At 41.6% G+C, this 17,552-nt stretch overlaps 1 protein-coding gene across 1 annotated transcript in view; it reads left to right on the forward strand.

Annotated features, from left to right (window-relative positions):
• The window catches only part of LOC146855076 (uncharacterized), a 488,645-nt gene extending 473,077 nt beyond the window's left edge, over positions 1-15,568 (forward strand). Inside the window, exon 2 of the mRNA XM_085650559.1 lies at positions 14,776-15,568. Within this exon, the coding sequence (XP_085506685.1) occupies positions 14,776-15,213 (438 nt within the window). The 3' untranslated portion in view covers positions 15,214-15,568. The remainder of the gene's footprint in view (positions 1-14,775) is intronic.
• Positions 15,569-17,552: the final 1,984 nt, after the last annotated feature.

Below are 17,552 nucleotides of genomic sequence, written 5' to 3' on the forward strand. Positions count from 1 at the left end.
GTGTTCAAAGAAGGTATGGCATATGTAGCTTTGTCACGAGTCAAAACATTATCAGGTTTATTCATGATAGACTTTGATGACTCAAAAGTTAGTGCTGATACAAACTGTGTAAAGGAGTATAATAGATTAAGAAGAAGCTATGCTCCTCATTTAGGTCAGTATCCTGTGTTGGAGAAACGTGTAGTTTCTCGTAAAAGGAGAAATGAGAATATCTGTAATGAAGATATAGAGAAGAGGAAAAAAAAGAGGAGTGATGTAATTGCAAACAAAAAGAAAAAGTACAATGAAGAACAGGTTGTAGGATGTCATTTTGAAAATAGCTCTGGTGTCAACTGCTACGCTAATGTAGTGCTGAATGTTGCATTTTATCTGGAAAGTTTGCAAGAGCAGATAATAGTAAATCAGGGAAAAAGATTCTGTTCAGAGCTGAGTCTCCTTTTTCAAAAGCTGAGTAAAGATAAAACTCAAATAGAAAGTGCTACTGATATTAGAAAACTTTTAGATGTATGTTCAGGACGAACACAGTTTTCTCAAAATGAACAGCAAGATGCACACGAATTTTTGATGTATTTTCTTCAGGTAGTGGAAGAAGAAGGAGTTCCCATTGACATTTTTTTTGGTCTCTCTTATAAATGGGAACATAGTTGTGATAATTGTTATAATATATGTGGCTCTATTGTTGATAATGAAAGGTTTATTTATTTGACATTGCCAGAGAGTAAAACAGTCACTTTTGCAAAATTAGTTAAAGATGCTAATCATAGCATGAAATGTGGTGAGTGTAATTCTGACATGTTTTCAACATTAATTTTAAAGGAATACGGACAGTATGTAATTTTAATGATGCAACGATGTAGAGCTGATGGATCAAAATTGGATACTTTAATAAAGAAGTTTACAGGACAGCAATTATCAATTTCAGGAAAAACTTTTGTAACTGTTGCAATAATTTTCCATGATGGACCTACTGTTACTTCTGGACATTACACAGTTTATCTAAAATGTGAAAAAGGCTGGACACTGTGTAATGATTCCCAATTGATTTTCAAACAACGTTTGCCTTTTGATTTAGCAAATTCCTATCTAATCTTCCTGAAACCTAAATTTTAGAGAGACTTGGCAAGATCTGGACAAAATAATTTTACCATTTTACTGGATTACCATTGCAATTTTGTAGAAAAAATATTTTTAAAATTATCATTTGGCCTAAAGGAAAGATAACCAATTGTAATGTGGACTTTTTTAATTTTTAATGCAATTTTGAAAAACCAATAATTTAGAGATAATCGGTAACTTCTGCACATTTTAAATTTTGGAATGCTATTGGACTGCCATTGGAAATTTTTTCAAAAATGATTTAAAAAATTACTATTTGGCCATGTGGAAAAGTAAGCAATTCTATTGTGGACTAAATAAATTATTCAAAACATTTTCGTGAACCAAAATGTTACAGAGAATCGGTGAGATCTGGACAAATTAAACTTTAGAATTTTAATGGATTTCCCTTGGAAATTTATTCCAGGAAAAAAAAAAAAATACTATTTGGCCTAAAGGAAATAAAATCAGATGTATTTTGGAGTTATTTGAGATATAATATTGTGATTATACTTCTGAAACAAACATATCAGACGGTATTTTAAAGAAAAAAGTATTGTTTTTAGATGATATTTTTTTAGAATAATATGCATTTCTGTAATGATAAGTTTAAGTGAGAAGAGATTCTGGGCTTTTTTAATACAATCTTTGAGATTGTTAATTTTTTTTGCCCGCTGTAAAATGATGAATGCAATTGCTTTCACAATTTATAGTGAAATGCAATATATTCTGAAAACAGCAAAAATAAGGCAAAAATATTTTTTGGTAAAAAATGTAAATATGTGTACTGTATTATAAATTGTTAAAAAAATATTAATACTTTTTTCTTTTTTTTCAGATCAATATAGAAAATTTTCGAAAACTACAACCATTTTTAAAACTATTTTTTAAAAAAACAAATGAATAAATATTTTTTTGAGTGAGTATGGTAAGTCAATAATAATAATTGTAGTCTCTCAAGGACCTTGTAATGTGATAATTGATTTTTAGTGTTTTTTTTAAAAAATAAAAAAAAGGTACGCGCACCGTACGCGTACGGTAAAAAAAAAAAAAAAAAGGTTTTAAAAAACATATGTAAAAAAAAGATGAAAGATAAGGTTGGCTCTTAAAAGAACCGTTGTGTTCATGCAGGGACAGAGGAAAGGAAGCATGGGAAAATCATTCAAAGCTACAAATGTGCTGATCTATTTTGTTGTTCACTAGGGAAACACTGGTCTCCCTATGACAAATTAGACCTTTACAAAATGTGCAATGAATATCAACCTTCCGAAATCGAAGGTTCATTTCCAGAGGGCCAGCAAAAGGAGATTCTCCCCCCACAGATGAAGGGCTCACCTGACCTGCAGAAGAAGGAGTCAGCCCTGCAGATGATGGTCCAGGCTGAGCTGCTGTGGATGTACTGGCTCGTCTTTCTGAAGAGTTACCTCCAAAAAGATGACCATGTGTCCTTCTGTGTACATCCTGGAGGTGTCTCTTCATGGTGTGATTCCCAAAGGAATACTTCCTGTCAGGATTACCTCTAGAAAGTACACGCTGACACAGCCTGCAAGTAACTAAGGGTGCATTCACCTTTTGCTGGCCTTCTGGAAAAGTAAAATAATCCCAAACATAAGAAGGCTTTACTTTCCTCGCTCTCTGCCTCAAGACAGTGCTGCTGGTGCTAGCCTCACTCTCAGAAGGGCTCTGCTGTTCTGCCATCGTATCCCAAAGACAAACCAGCTCCTTCTCCTAAGGGATCACAAGCAGAAATGAGGGGAATGGGTGTGGTGTAGGAGAGTTCTAGAACTGAAAGTAGTTTCAACCAATCAAAAGTTGTGTTTCACGATCACATGACCTACCGTACGCTTACGGTACGCTTACGGTACGCTTACGGCAAAAAGTACGCATGCGCGTAAAAAAGACACGCGCTTCCGCGCATGCGCATAACAGTCACTCCCCGGCACTTCCGCGTAACGTGCACGCGTCCCACGTGCAGTACGCGCGGCTACGCAAAGTACGTAACTATACGCAAGCAGCGTAGATAGATTACGGACGTTGCGTAAACCGTACGCTTACCGTGAGCTTACGGTACGCGTACTATAAAAAAAAAAAAAAAAAATCTGGAAATAAATTTTACGTTTATTTTAAAAAATATATATAAAAAAAATATTTAAGGATTTTAAAAATGTAAGCATAGTCTTTATAAAAGGTAAGAAAATTAAATTAAAAATATGTTTGAAAAAAATGAAGAATAAAAAAAAAAAATAGCATTTAAAAAACCTTGCAAATTCACTGAAAAAACCATGGGTTTCACACACGTTATAGTTAGGAATTAGCATTTAAAAAACCTTGCAAATTCACTGAAAAAACCATGGGTTTCACACACGTTATAGTTAGGAATTAGCATTTAAAAAACCTTAGAAATTCACTGAAAAAACCATAGGTTTCACACACGTTATAGTTAGGAATTAGCATTTAAAAAACCTTAGAAATTCAGTGAAAAAACCATAGGTTTCACACATGTTATAGTTAGCTGGACATTTTACTCGTAAAAAACCAATGAAGTCAGTGATGTCATTTGAGATGTCATCAGTGATGTCATGAGTGATGTCACTGACCATGTCATGAGTGATGTAATATGTGACGTCATCAGCAGTGCATTGCGGGCGCGCGAGTTATAGTTAGCTGAACTAACTATAACGGGGCAATTTCATTGGTTTTTTACGAGTAAAATGTCCAGCTAACTATAACATGTGTGAAACCTATGGTTTTTTCACTGAATTTCTAAGGTTTTTTAAATGCTAATTCCTAACTATAACGTGTGTGAAACCTATGGTTTTTTCAGTGAATATATATATATATACATATTACCTACTGGCAGTCGCCAGTAGGTAGTTATAGTTAGGACCTATTTTCCATAGGAAATCCGCAACATTCTATTTGGAATAACGTTGGCATCGATTGATGAATCTTCGCAAAATTTTCCAAACTTTTGGCCAGCTCCGGTCCGCTCCTATCCTGAAATTTCACGGTGATTCGTCAAGTGGGGGCCGAGAAAAAAGGGGGTCCCAAAACGCGTTTTCCCCATGCATTTTCCCATAGGACCTGTTAACGCAGCTACAGCCCGAAGCGCTGAACGGAATTACACCAAATTTGGCAAAGAGGTAGTCCTCAGTTCACACTCATGCCTTTTGCTTAAATGGTGTAAATCTGTTCAGTAGTTCCTGAGAGAATCAAAAGTAAAATCACACATATATCTGGGCGGAGCCTAACCACACATCTCATCGTGAGATCTGATTGGCTGTCAGCACTTCATCCAAGAAGTATTGGCAGCCATCTTGGGACCAATATACATGATAGCACCTCATTAAAAGGCATTGCAGTTAATAGAAGGTTTTAAGACTTTAGTTACATTATAAATCATTTGTTGATGGTACCATACTCATTTTAGGAATTGTGGTGTGTTCTAAGGTGATTTTACCATGTGAAAAAGCCTTCTGTTGTGATATCATGAATCAAGTTTGAGAGAAAACTATTTTCTCATGCTTTTTCCACAGAGGTTTGGAAGGTGATCTATAAGCTAAACTGAGAGCATATTTTCTGTATATTCACATTATCTTTCTCAGTCATGTGAGAATGAAGTCTGACATTCTCAGTAAAACATGTACATCCAACAAGGGCAGAGACTGTCAGTTGATTCCTTTGTGTTCTACTGCAGCTTCCCAGAGTGTTCTAAAGAACAACTAGAGCGCTAACAGTCCTACTTATGACAAACGTATTGCACACCTGAAGCCATCTTGATTGGAATAAAGTGGTAACTCTTAAAACATTTAATTTAAAAAGGAACAAAATGTGGGGCTTCATTTTGCCATAGAAAGTATTATTAGTGCTGCAGAAAGAAAAATTAGGGCACATTTTGAGTGACTTCTCAAATCCTCTTCTATTTCATTAAAAAATTCTGACATGCAGACTAAAACATGCACTTTCAATACCAGCAGCAGACTTCCCTGGTGAGCAGTAGCTTTACTACAGTGATCTAATAAGCAACTAGAGTGCTAACATTCTGAATTTATGGCAAATGTGTGACACATCTGAATGTCTTCTTGAAGGAATCAAAGTAAAAAACTGAAAGTAGTTCCTACTGACGAGACTGTAGTAAATGAGGAAATTAGGAAACATCATAACAAATAAGTCTCCCAAAATGGCCACCAGAGACAAAAGAGCCCAAATGTAGCCCAAATATCACCCAGATGTAGCCCAAGTATAGCCCAATGACAGAATGTCCCAGAGTGTTCTAACGAACAACTAGAGCGCTAACAGTCTTACTTATGACAAAAGTATGGCACACCTGAAGCCATCTTGAATGGAATAAAGTGGTAACACTTAAAACATTTAATTTACAAAGGAACACAATGAGGGGGTTCATATTGCCATAGAAATTATGATTAGTGCTGCAGAATGAAATATTAGGGCACATTTTGACTTCTCAAATCCTCTTGTATTTCATTAAAAAACTCTGACATGCAGACTGAAACATGCACTTTCAATACCAGCAGCAGACTTCCCTGGTGAGCAGTTGCTTTACTACAGTGATCTAATCAGCAACTAGAGTGCTAACATTCTGAATTTATGGCAAATGTGTGACACATCTGAATGCCTTCTTGAAGGAATCAAAGGAAAAAACTGAAAGTATTTCCCACTGAGGAGACTGTAGTAAATGAGGAAATTAGGAAACATCATAACAAATAAGTCTCCCAAAATGGCCACCAGAGACAAAAGAGCCCAAATGTAGCCCAAATATCACCCAGATGCAGCCCAAGTATAGCCCAATGACAGAATGTCCCAGAGTGTTCCAACGAACAACTAGAGCGCTAACAGTCTTACTTATGACAAAAGTATGGCACACCTGAAGCCATCTTGAATGGAATAAAGTGGTAACACTTAAAACATTTAATTTACAAAGGAACAAAATGAGGGGTTCATTTTGCCATAGAAATTATGATTAGTGCTGCAGAAAGAAAAATTAGGGCACATTTTGACTTCTCAAATCCTTTTCTATTTCATTAAAAAATTCTGACATGCAGACTGAAACATGCACTTTCAATACCAGCAGCAGACTTCCCTGGTGAGCAGTAGCGTTACTACAGTGATCTAATAAGCAACTAGAGTGCTAACATTCTGAATTTATTGCAAATGTGTGACACATCTGAATGCCTTCTTGAAGGAATCAAAGTAACAAACTGAAAGTATTCCCTACTGAGGAGACTGTAGTAAATGAGGAAATTAGGAAACATCATAACAAATAAGTCTCCCAAAATGACCACCACAGACAAAAGAGCCCAAATGTAGCCCAAATATCACGCAGATGTAGCCCAAGTATAGCCCAATGACAGAATGTCCCAGAGTGTTCAAACGAACAACTAGACCGCTAACAGTCTTACTTATGACAAAAGTATGGCACACCTGAAGCCATCTTGAATGGAATAAAGTGGTAACAATTAAAACATTTAATTTACAAAGGAACAAAATTAGGGGGTTCATTTTGCCATAGAAATTATGATTAGTGCTGAAGAAAGAAAAGTTAGGGCACATATTGACTTCTCAAATCCTCTTCTATTTCATAAAAAAATTCTGACATGCAGACTGAAACATGCACTTTGAATACCAGCAGCAGACTTCCCTGGTGAGCAGTAGCTTTACTACAGTGATCTAATGAGCAACTAGAGTGCTAACATTCAGAATTTATGGAAAATGTGTGACACATCTGAATGCCTTCTTGATGAAACCAAAGTAAAAAACTGAAAGTATTTCCTACTGAGGAGACAGCAGTAAATGAGGAAATTAGGAAACTTCATAACAAATAAATCTCCCAAGAGTGCCACCAGAGACAAAAGAGTCCAAATGTAGCCCAAATATCACCCAGATGTAGCCCAAGTATAGCCCAAGTACAGAATGTCCCAGAGTGTTCTTAAGAACAACTCGAGCGCTTACTGTCTTACTTATGACAAAAGTATGGCACACCTGAAGCCATCTTGATTGAAATAAACTGGTAACACTTAAAACATTTAATTTAAAAAGAAACACAATGAGGGGGTTCATGTTGCCATAGAAATTATGATTAGTGCTGAAGAAAGAAAAATGTGGGCACATTTTGAGTAACTTCTCAAATCCTCTTCTATTTCATTAAAAAATTGTGATATGCAGACTGAAACATGCACTTTTAATACCAGCAGCAGACGTCCGTGGTGAGCAGTAGCTTTACTACAGTGATCTAATGAGCAACTAGAGTGCTAACATTCAGAATGTATGGCAAATGTGTGACATATCTGAATATCTTCTTGATGGAATCAAAGTAAAAAACTGAAAGCATTTCCTACTGAGGAGACTGCAGTAAATGAGGAAATTAGGAAACTTCATAACAAATAAATCTCCCAAGATGGCCACCAGAGACAAAAGAGCCCAAATGCAGCACAAATATCACCCAGATGTAGCCCATATGTAGCCCAATGACAGAAGTGTGCAAAACACTTATTTTTTGTGTATTTGCAGTTTTATATAGTGCAGACTTGTCAGGTATGGAGTGCTTTACATGAGCATTGGTTACATCACACAAGATCAAATTCATTTTGGATGTAGACATGGGGAGATTAAGTGATTTGACCAGAATCACAGAATGTTGAGCTGAAGCAGAAACTCCAACCTTTTTCCCCAGTTGCAAAGTCTGCAGCTCTGGAAGTAACACCACATCCTCTACCCTAGGTGCAACATTTAATCAAGTGGTCAACTGGATAAAAAAACATAAAGATTACAAATAATTTAAAAGTCGCTATTTGAAAACTCAGAAAATATGTCCCCATTTTAGCTTTTTAGAGCACTAACCAACATTTTGATGCAATAAGACCCTCTCATATATGTAATTTCTAAAGGAAAAACTCTAGGTATTACAGTTTTGATTACATCAAGATGACGTCAGGCGTTCCACACTTTTGTAATAAATATAGAATGTTAGCAATCTAGTTGTCCATTCGGATACTGTTGAGAGGCAGAGGCCAGGTGCACGGACTCTGAAAATTGAAGGCAGGTAGGAGAGTGCAGAGGCAACAATTTGACCACACTGGGCAGGCAGAAAAGGCAGTGGCAGCACATCAGACTATGGAGGGCAGTGGAAAGGGGGGAAAGGGCAACAAACCAAAATACAGGACTGGCAAGAGAGGCTGTGGCAATATAATAGACCATTGTGGGAAGAAGGAAGAGGCAGTGGTAGTACAACCATACATGCCAACAGACCTGTTTCAGCCAGGAAACGTCCAATGTTTTTAAGCTCAAATGTGCTTTATTTGATCTGTCTCCTGTCTACAATCTCCTCTTTTTCAATGTAACTCAAAGGGGAACATCAATACCCCAGTTTTTTTTCAAAATCTCCCTCTTACCAAGTTCAAAATGTTCGCAAGTATGGTACATTGGATCATGGTAGGCACGAGGAATTGGGGTAGGGACATGGACTTGGATAACAGAGGACAGGAGGGACATGGAGAGGTGCAGCAAGTTGACCCAACATGGCAGGCATCAGGGTTTGCAGCAGCACAATACACCACAAAGCGCATGCGGGACGGGAGTGCAGCACAACAATCCATAGAAAGCAATAGGGAGGGGACAGGGCCAGGCACATGGACAACAGAGAACAGAGGGGAAAGAGGCAATGGTAGCTAGCTGACCATAATGGACAGACAGGAGAGAAAGTTGCAGCATAACAGACCATAAAGAGCAAGAGGGACGGATCAGGGGCATTACAATGGAACAGACAAGCCAGGAGGGAGGGAATAGGGGTCTGCACATGGAAACAGAGGGCTGGGGGCAAGGGGGCAGGAGCAGCAAGATGACCATGGAGGTCAGGCAGGATGGGCACTAGAAACAAGACACACCATGGAGAGCAACAATGAGACGATGATGGCATACACAAAGACCATGGAGGGAAGGTGGGAGGGGGTCAGGGGCAGCTAGCTGACCACACAGGGAAGGTGGGAGGGGCCATGGCAGCACAGAAGACCATGCATGGCAAGCGGGAGGGTTAGTGGCAGCACAATGGCTATGATGGGTAAGAAGGAGGGTGCAGGGGCATGCACAAAGGACCATGGAGGATAGAAGGGAGGGTCAAGACCTGGGCACAGACAAGAGAGTTCAGGGAAGGGGCCTCAGAACAGACCGCGCGGGGCAGGCAGGAGGAGCAGTTGCAGCACAACAGACCAGGGAGGGCAGAAGGGTGTGGCAGTAAAATGGACCATGGAGGACAGGAGGAAGGGGATAGGGCCATGGCATGTGGACAGGCAGGGTGGAGGTGGCAGGGACAGGTTACAGTCATCTGACAATGCTAGGCAGGTGGGAGGGGAGTGGCAGCTCAACAGAACACTCAGAGTAGATAGGAGTGGAAGGTCCATGGAACATGGTGGGCAAAAAGCATGGAGCAGGGTCATGCACAAAGACATCGGAGGGCAGGGGGAAGGAGAATAGGGGCAGCAAGCTATGCACAGAGGCTAAGCAGGAGGTCAATGATGGGCCATAGAATTGGACAATGGAGGGCAGGAGGAGTGGACTGGTACATCATGCTAAATGGAGGGCAGTGGCAGCACATCAGACCATGCATGTCAGGAGGGAGGAGGCTAGTCCATGGATTCAGACAACAGAGGATAGGGAGGAAGAGGATGGGGCAGCAAGCTAACTGTTCAGAGAAGGTGGGTATTAGGAACTTTATTGTTTTTAAAATGTGTGTCTGTGCGAACTACTTAAAATATGAACAAGTATGCAGCATAATCTCACTTTTATTCAGGAAGAAGAGGACGTTTGTGACTGTGACTCCGGGCTCACTTGGCAGAAACACCCCCTGACCCTCCATCCCCCATCGCAAAATGTAATGCCTGTGAAAAGGGTAGGTGGACGCAGTGTTATATAGAACATAGTCCTGAGAGTGCGATTGAAAATGAAAACTAGATATAGTATGTGGTATAAACTATGCACCAAAAAGTGTGATATAAGATGAACGGGGGCGTGAAATATAATATGCAATACATTGTGCGCAGTGACAGATTCATTGGAGAGCGCGAGATAGCACAGGCACTAGCGCGTGCTATGCGATATGCGCCTTGGAGTGTAATATGCACAGGGCAGTGTTGTGTCATTTAACTAGTCTCTAAAGTTGTAATATAAAATATGTGCTGGGGAGTGTAAAGTTGCATATGCACTGTGACAAAGATATGGATCCCAGATTGTAATATGTGTGGCATAGCACTGTGCGTTATAACATAGGCATCGAGGAAGGCACGTTAGATGGGGCAATATAACCCGTGCGAAGGCAAGAGTGGCATGACATATTATCGGGGTGGTGTTACAGGGCACATGGGCTAGAGAGTGTCATAGCATACGCACTAGCTGGTGGAATACAACACAGAGGTGTGAGGCAATCGGCGGGCACTGGTGGGTGTAACACAGCATTGGGATCAGCCAGGAGCACGCTGTGACTCTCAAGTGAGGTTCGTCTCCTTTCCACAGAGTAAAATAAAAAGGATTACACATCCAGTGGTGGATGTGTGTTTTTTTAACCGTGAGGGGGGTTTCTTGCATAGTTTGGTCGTATTTTTGTCGAATCCCCTTTGAATGGCTTGGTGTGCGTGTATATTAAATGTGCCCGTCAATAGCTACCCATGTTTGTATAAATAAACGACAAGGGTGTCTACTTGGAGAGTACCCACCGGCGGGGGCGCTGGGATTAGGTACGGTAGGGCGTCAGACACGTCAGAGCTTCACTAGCGGTGTAAATACATTCCATGTGGATTCATTCTATGCATAGTCGCCTTTTAATGAATATCACGCAAATCGTCATGGTGATAGGTACATACGGTTTGTCCAGCATGTCCTAGGTGTTTCTATCAATATATATTTTTTTTAAATAATAAAAAACAAAGGCCGGCCCCGGGGGATGGGGTCCCCGGGGCCATAAGTGGCCTGAGGAGGGGGGCAACGCAGCCCCCTCCTAAAGAATAAAAAAAAAAAGGCCATGACCCGGGGGTTGGGGTCCCCGGGGCCGATTAAGGCCTTGGGAGGGCCAAATTTATTTTTTTCAACAAAACAAAATTAGGGTGCAGGCCCTGGGGGATGGGGTCCCCAGAGCCAGTAAATTAGAAAAAGAAGGGGGACCACACAGCCCTCCTTCTTAAAGAAATAAAATAAATAAAAGACCGGCATCGCGCTGGACGCCACGCCCCCTCCTTGTAGCACTCTACAAATGCGCCCCCTGGCCAGTTGTAAGTTGGGGAATTAATTCCCCTTCAATACTGAGGGTCCCTGAGGGCCAACTAGCCCAACAGGTATCTCTAGTATGCGCCAGGGAGCTGCGTTGCAGACAGGTGTTCTGAGGCCACGCCCCTTTTTACACCTCTATGCAACGCAGCTCTGTGGCGCTTACTGGAGGTACCTGGTGGGCTAGTTTGACCCTAGGGACCCTTAGGATTCAAGGGGACTTAATCTTTCAACTTGGAACGGCCACAGGGCGCGTTTACACAGTGGTAAAGGGAGGGGACGGGGCCTGAGGTGACGTGTGCAAACACGCCCTGTGGCGCGTTTTAAGTGTGGGAAATAATTCCCTTTCAATCCTGAGGGACCCTGGGGGCCAACTAGCCCACCAGGTGCTTCCAGTAAGCGCCACTGCTCTGCGTTGCAGAGAGGTGGTGCAGGCCGGGCCCCTTTTTACACCTCTCTGCAATGCCCCTTACTGGACGCACCTAGTGGGCTATGTTGCCCCTAGGGATCCTCAGGATTCAAGGGGACTTAATCTCCCAACTTAAAAAACGGCCACAGGGCGTGTTTACACAGTGGGGATGGGAGGGGACGGGGCCTGAGGTGATGTGTGCAAACACGCCCTATGGCGTGTTTTAAGTTGGGGAAATAATTCCCCTTCAATCCTGAGGGCTCCTGGGGGCTAACTAGCCCACCAGGTGCTTCCAGTAAGCGCCACTGAGCTGCGTTGCAGAGAGGTGGTCCAGGCCGTACCACTTTTTACACCTCTCTGCAACGCAGCTCTGTGGCACTTACTGGAGGTACCTAGTGGGCTAGTTGGACCCTAGGGACCCTCAGGATTCAAATGAACTTAATCTCCCAACTAAAAACGGCCACAGGGCGTGTTTACACAGTGGTGAAGGGAGGGGACGGGGCCTGAGTTAACGTGTGCAAACAAGCCCTGTGGCGCGGTTTAAGTTGGGAAAATAATTCCCCTTCAATCCTGAGGGACCCTGGGGGCCAACTAGCCCACCAGGCGCTTCCAGTAAGCGCCACTGCGCTGCGTTGCAGAGAGGTGGTCTAGGCCGTGCCCCTTTTTACATCTCTCTGCAACGCAGCTCTGTGGCGCTTACTGGAGGTACCTAGTGGTCTAGTTGGACCCTAGGGACCCTCAGGATTCAAGGGGACTTAATCTCCCAACTTAAAACGGCCACAGGGCGTGTTTACACAGTGGGGAAGTGAGGGGACGGGGCCTGAGGTGACGTGTACAAACACGCCCTGTGGCGCGTTTTAAGAGGTAGTTTTAATCCCCTGCCCTATTATATACTAGAGGCTTACAGAGGATGTCATGCTGATCACAGAGGGACCCCAACGCATAGTGTTCCCTAGTGTATGTAGGTGTTTTCACTGTATTCTCAGTGTCTTTTAACATAGCACTGGCTCTAGGACTGGTTAGTCAGACTCAGTTACCACCAGTATTCGTCTGAAAAAGTTGAGGGTACAGGATGATTTTGCAACAAGGATTCTTTCTGCTCTTCTGTTTGTTCTTTCTGCATGTTATCCTTCTTCCTGCACTTTTCTTCCTCTTTGAGGACTTTTGTTGCTTCTTTCTGCATTTCTTTTTTTTCTTTCTGTGCGTTTTTTCTTCTTTCTTCACATGTCCTATCTCTGTAGGCATAGTTAGAAATTAGCATTTAAAAAACCTTTGAAATTCACTTAAAAAACCATAGGTTTCAGGCACGTTTATAGTTAGGAATTAGCATTTAAAAAACCTTAGAAATTCACTGAAAAAACCATAGGTTTCAGGGGCGTTATAGTTAGCTGGACTTTTCACTCGTACAAAACCATTGAAATTCCCCCGTTATAGTTAGTTCAGCTAACTATAACTTGCGCGCCCGCAATGAACTGCTGATGACATCACATATTACATCACTCATTACATGGTCAGTGACATCACTCATGACATCACTGATGACATCTCAAATGTCATCACTGATGACATCATCCTTGTGATAGAGTGGCAGACCTCCTCTCCCCCTAATATAACCTTTGATACACACATTCAAAAATAGAAACTTACATTTTCAAAACAATGGACATACCAATATCAGTTACAACAACCTATTCAGTAATTCTAAGATCCACATCCACATCCACTCATTCACCAACAGTCCTATACAGTCACTCATACATGTACTCACTCATTATATGTACTCATACACCTATACATCCTGTTACACAACGCCACTTATCCATAGAGTTACTCACACACATAGTCACTCATGCTAATAAAGAATCAAACATCCATTTACTTGCATATACAGTTATACACACACCACCACACTTACTTCTACAGAAACTTACACATACTTAGTCTTTTAAACAATCACTTATAGAAACACATACTTATTCATACAGGAACTCTTTCAATCTCTCACTCTCACAGATACTCACTTATATACACCAATAGTCACATATACTAGTTTAAAACATATGTAGTTACTCATAAAGACACTATTGAGACAGTCATTCACTCACTAACACACCCATGCACACACTCATCCACCCATACAGTCCTGCACATATGCTGTCTTCAACACATACAAACAGTGAGTCACTCATTCATGCACCTATGCACTACGTAATACCCCCCACCGAACCATACAGACACTCATACTGATACTCAAAAAACCAACTAATAACCTATATAGACACTCATGTAGCTACTCACCAACCCATGCAGCCACTTATACACAAAGTGAGAGACTGATACAGATATTTACATATTTAAACATTACTCACTAAGCCATGTATTCACTAAGATACACTTAATCAGTCAGTTATACAATCAATTTTTCAAAAACAAATCATCCATTTAGACACTTATATACCCATTTATTCTTCCATCGACCTTGAGATATACATATATAAAACATATGTAATTTTCAGAAAAACACACATTCACTGGATGATGTCATCAGTGATGTCATCAGTGATGTCATCAGTGATGTCATCAGTGATGTCACTGACCATGTCATGAGTGATGTAATATGTGACGTCATCAGCAGTGCATAGCGGGCGCGCGAGTTATAGTTAACTGAACTAACTATAACGGGGGAATTTCAATGGTTTTGTACGAGTGAAAAGTCCAGCTAACTATAACGCCCCTGAAACCTATGGTTTTTTCAGTGAATTTCTAAGGTTTTTTAAATGCTAATTCCTAACTATAACATGCCTGAAACCTATGGTTTTTTCAGTGAATATATATATATATATATATATATATACTGTCAGGAAGGACTGAACGACTCTCCACCATGGCCCGTAATCCGCGACCCTAAACGTCCACATACCGGCACTAGGACCCAGAGTCTGGAGACCAGGCAAGCCATACCTGGACAAATAAACAATCCCTTCCATATGTCGCCCTTACAGGAAGCACTCAATCAGTTCCCGAGAGGAGGTGGGAGCGAACCCGGAAGTGCTCCCGAGAACGAGAAGAAAAGGAACCAATCACGTAACAGAAGGCGCGAAGAAGCCGGAGAAAGGAAGTATACAGAGGACGAGGAGACGAGAGAAAGAAGCGTGGAGAACGAAGAAGACGGTGAAACCGAAGAAACCCAAGGCGAGGATGACGAAGAAGACGAGACGTGGTGTGAGGAGTGGTGGACACCTCAGGAGGAGGCTGGAGAGCGGCCGCAACTCGGGAAAAGAGTTGCGGCGGAGCCGGTGAGTGGTGCGGGACCGGGCAGGGGAGACGAAAGTGGGCGGTTAAAGATAAGGGAGGTGGGAGGTGTTGGGGTGACAAGGGAAACCGAGGGCATGTCCGAAACGCCTACTTCTTGTGCACTGACCCCCCCTTTTGTGCCATAGCGTAATAGCGTTAACCCTGAGACCAGGAAAGACCTAGATAACCCCGCGCATATTGAAGTCCCCTTCCTTCCCTGTAATTAGATTGCATGGTTGATTGACCTCACAAATTGCACCTCCCGGCCTGAAAGACGCCTCATCACTCCTGGGTTTGGTGAAGGAGCTCTCCTAGCATAATTCGAGGTATATTAGAACACTGACTGGCTCCTTTTTCTTTCCATGCTCATGAGCCTCCGGGGGAACCCCACAGTTAAAGAAGAAGAACCATCCCGAGGGGAATTTACCGACAGAGACGCCTGGGCAGAAAAAGAAGAGAAACCAGAGGACACAGAGCACTTTTCCGTATCCCCAACCCCGTTGAGCGCAGCCTTGAATAAAACTCGACCATTATCATCCTACATACAGCCTCCGCGTCTGTTTATCCGACCTGCCCTCCCACATATACATATATTTTTTTTCTCATTGTTTGCTCCTTTGTCTCTCCCCGCCTGAGGCAGGCAGATCTTCCGATGATGGTGGAGCGCGCCGACCTTCAAATTAAGCGTGGGCAAAGTACTACGCTACGCTCGCGTAGTTTTTCGAAGTTCTCGCTACTTCGCACTATGCGAACTGCACGTAGCACAGTGCGAACACGCGTAGCGTAGTGTTGCGTAGTGCTGCGGTCATTTTTTGCTTGCTCGCGGTCCTCAAAGTCAATTTGGCGACCGCGAGCAAGCAAAATGACATCCCGGCGAGACTTTTTCCTTGTTCGCGATCAGCAACATCAAGTTGGCGATCACGAGCATGGAAAATAAACCTCCCGGCGAGATTCCCAACGCGAGGAGGTCAGGTTTCTCATTGCGAGTGGTCGCGTATGCTCGCGACTGCTCGCGATGAGAAACTACCAGCTCGCGTTGAGAAAGCTGCCGCTTGAGTAAAAATCTACTCGAGCAGCAGGAAACTACAGCTCGCACTGTGCAAGATGCCATTTTCAATGATTGCACAGTGGCGGTTGCTTGTCCGCACTGTGCAATCATTGAAAACGACATCTGGCACAGTGCGAACAAGGTACTACGCAGTTCGCGAAGTGCTACGCGTAGCTCGCGTAGTGCGAACTGCACTTTGCGTAGCTTCGCGAAGTGCTACTTCGCGAACTACGCCCAGGGTTACTTCAAATCTCCAAATAAGTAATTATGACGACCACACAAGGGGCTATTCTTCCACCAGATCTTCTTTAATTTTAGTAACGCGTTTCGCCTGTCGCAGCAGACTTGCTCACACACTAAAGTGTGGGTCAGAGTTACTTATATACTGTTGAGAATTCAAACAGAAAAACAGAAAAGGGACTACATTCACTATGTCCATATACTAATCTAATGTTTTGTTAGCGGCCATCTTAGGCTAGTCAAATGCAAACCTTATGCATCACCTTATAAGTTGGGCTCTTTTGAAAGATCATTAATATTCCTTTGGCATAGTGCCTTAAAACAATGATCATTCTTAGAATTAAATATAAATAGGTTCAATTCTATCTTTGCAAAACTTGTTTGCTACTCAATTGACACAGTGTCTAATATATTCTTCCATTATCAAGCCCAATGTGCATTGACATTGGTTGCATTAAATGTCAATCCCAACACTCTTTCATTCCTGACTTAGTGTCAAAGCTCGTTAAGTCTTATTCATCTTATTCTCATATTTTCTTGTACGTAACAATTTGTTCCCACAAAATTAAATATAAAGATCAACACCTTAAAGAAAAATGTAATCCATTCATTACTACTAGTGCTACCTATTTTCCTTACTAAATATAAACATACAGAATAGAACATAGACATATTATTAGGAACATGAAGGTTCTCTTATCTGTATATAATTCGATTTCATATATGTTGATATGATGCTCTGGAAGAAAAGGGTAGGGGTGAATCTCGATTCCCTTCCGGAGTCGGCCCCTTCCTTTCCTCCTATAATTAAAACAAAATACAATAAAGAACTATTAGTATCTAATAGTAAAGGTAAAAACATTCTAAATAATAGTTTCACATTACAGTGTACGTTTCATCTAATTTCATCAGAATATGTTCAAGCGACTAATTCCAATCATAAATCTCATTATTCTCGTAAATGGACACTTAATTCCTCATCCTGATTTAAACCTCCCGTATGTTTACTCTGTAAGTTAATGATGTGCCACGATTCTCTTTGTCTGAGTTGTAACTCTCTATTGCTGCCCCTTCTGTTAAACTCTATTTGTTCTACTGCATAGAATGATAACAGTGAACTGTTCGACAAATGGTATTTGGCAAAGTGTCTAGCCACAGGATAGTGTGGATCTTTATTATTTATTGCCCGCATATGTT

This window comes from Triturus cristatus, chromosome 4_1 (genome assembly GCF_964204655.1).
Source record: "Triturus cristatus chromosome 4_1, aTriCri1.1, whole genome shotgun sequence".
NCBI classification, from domain to species: domain Eukaryota; kingdom Metazoa; phylum Chordata; class Amphibia; order Caudata; family Salamandridae; genus Triturus; species Triturus cristatus.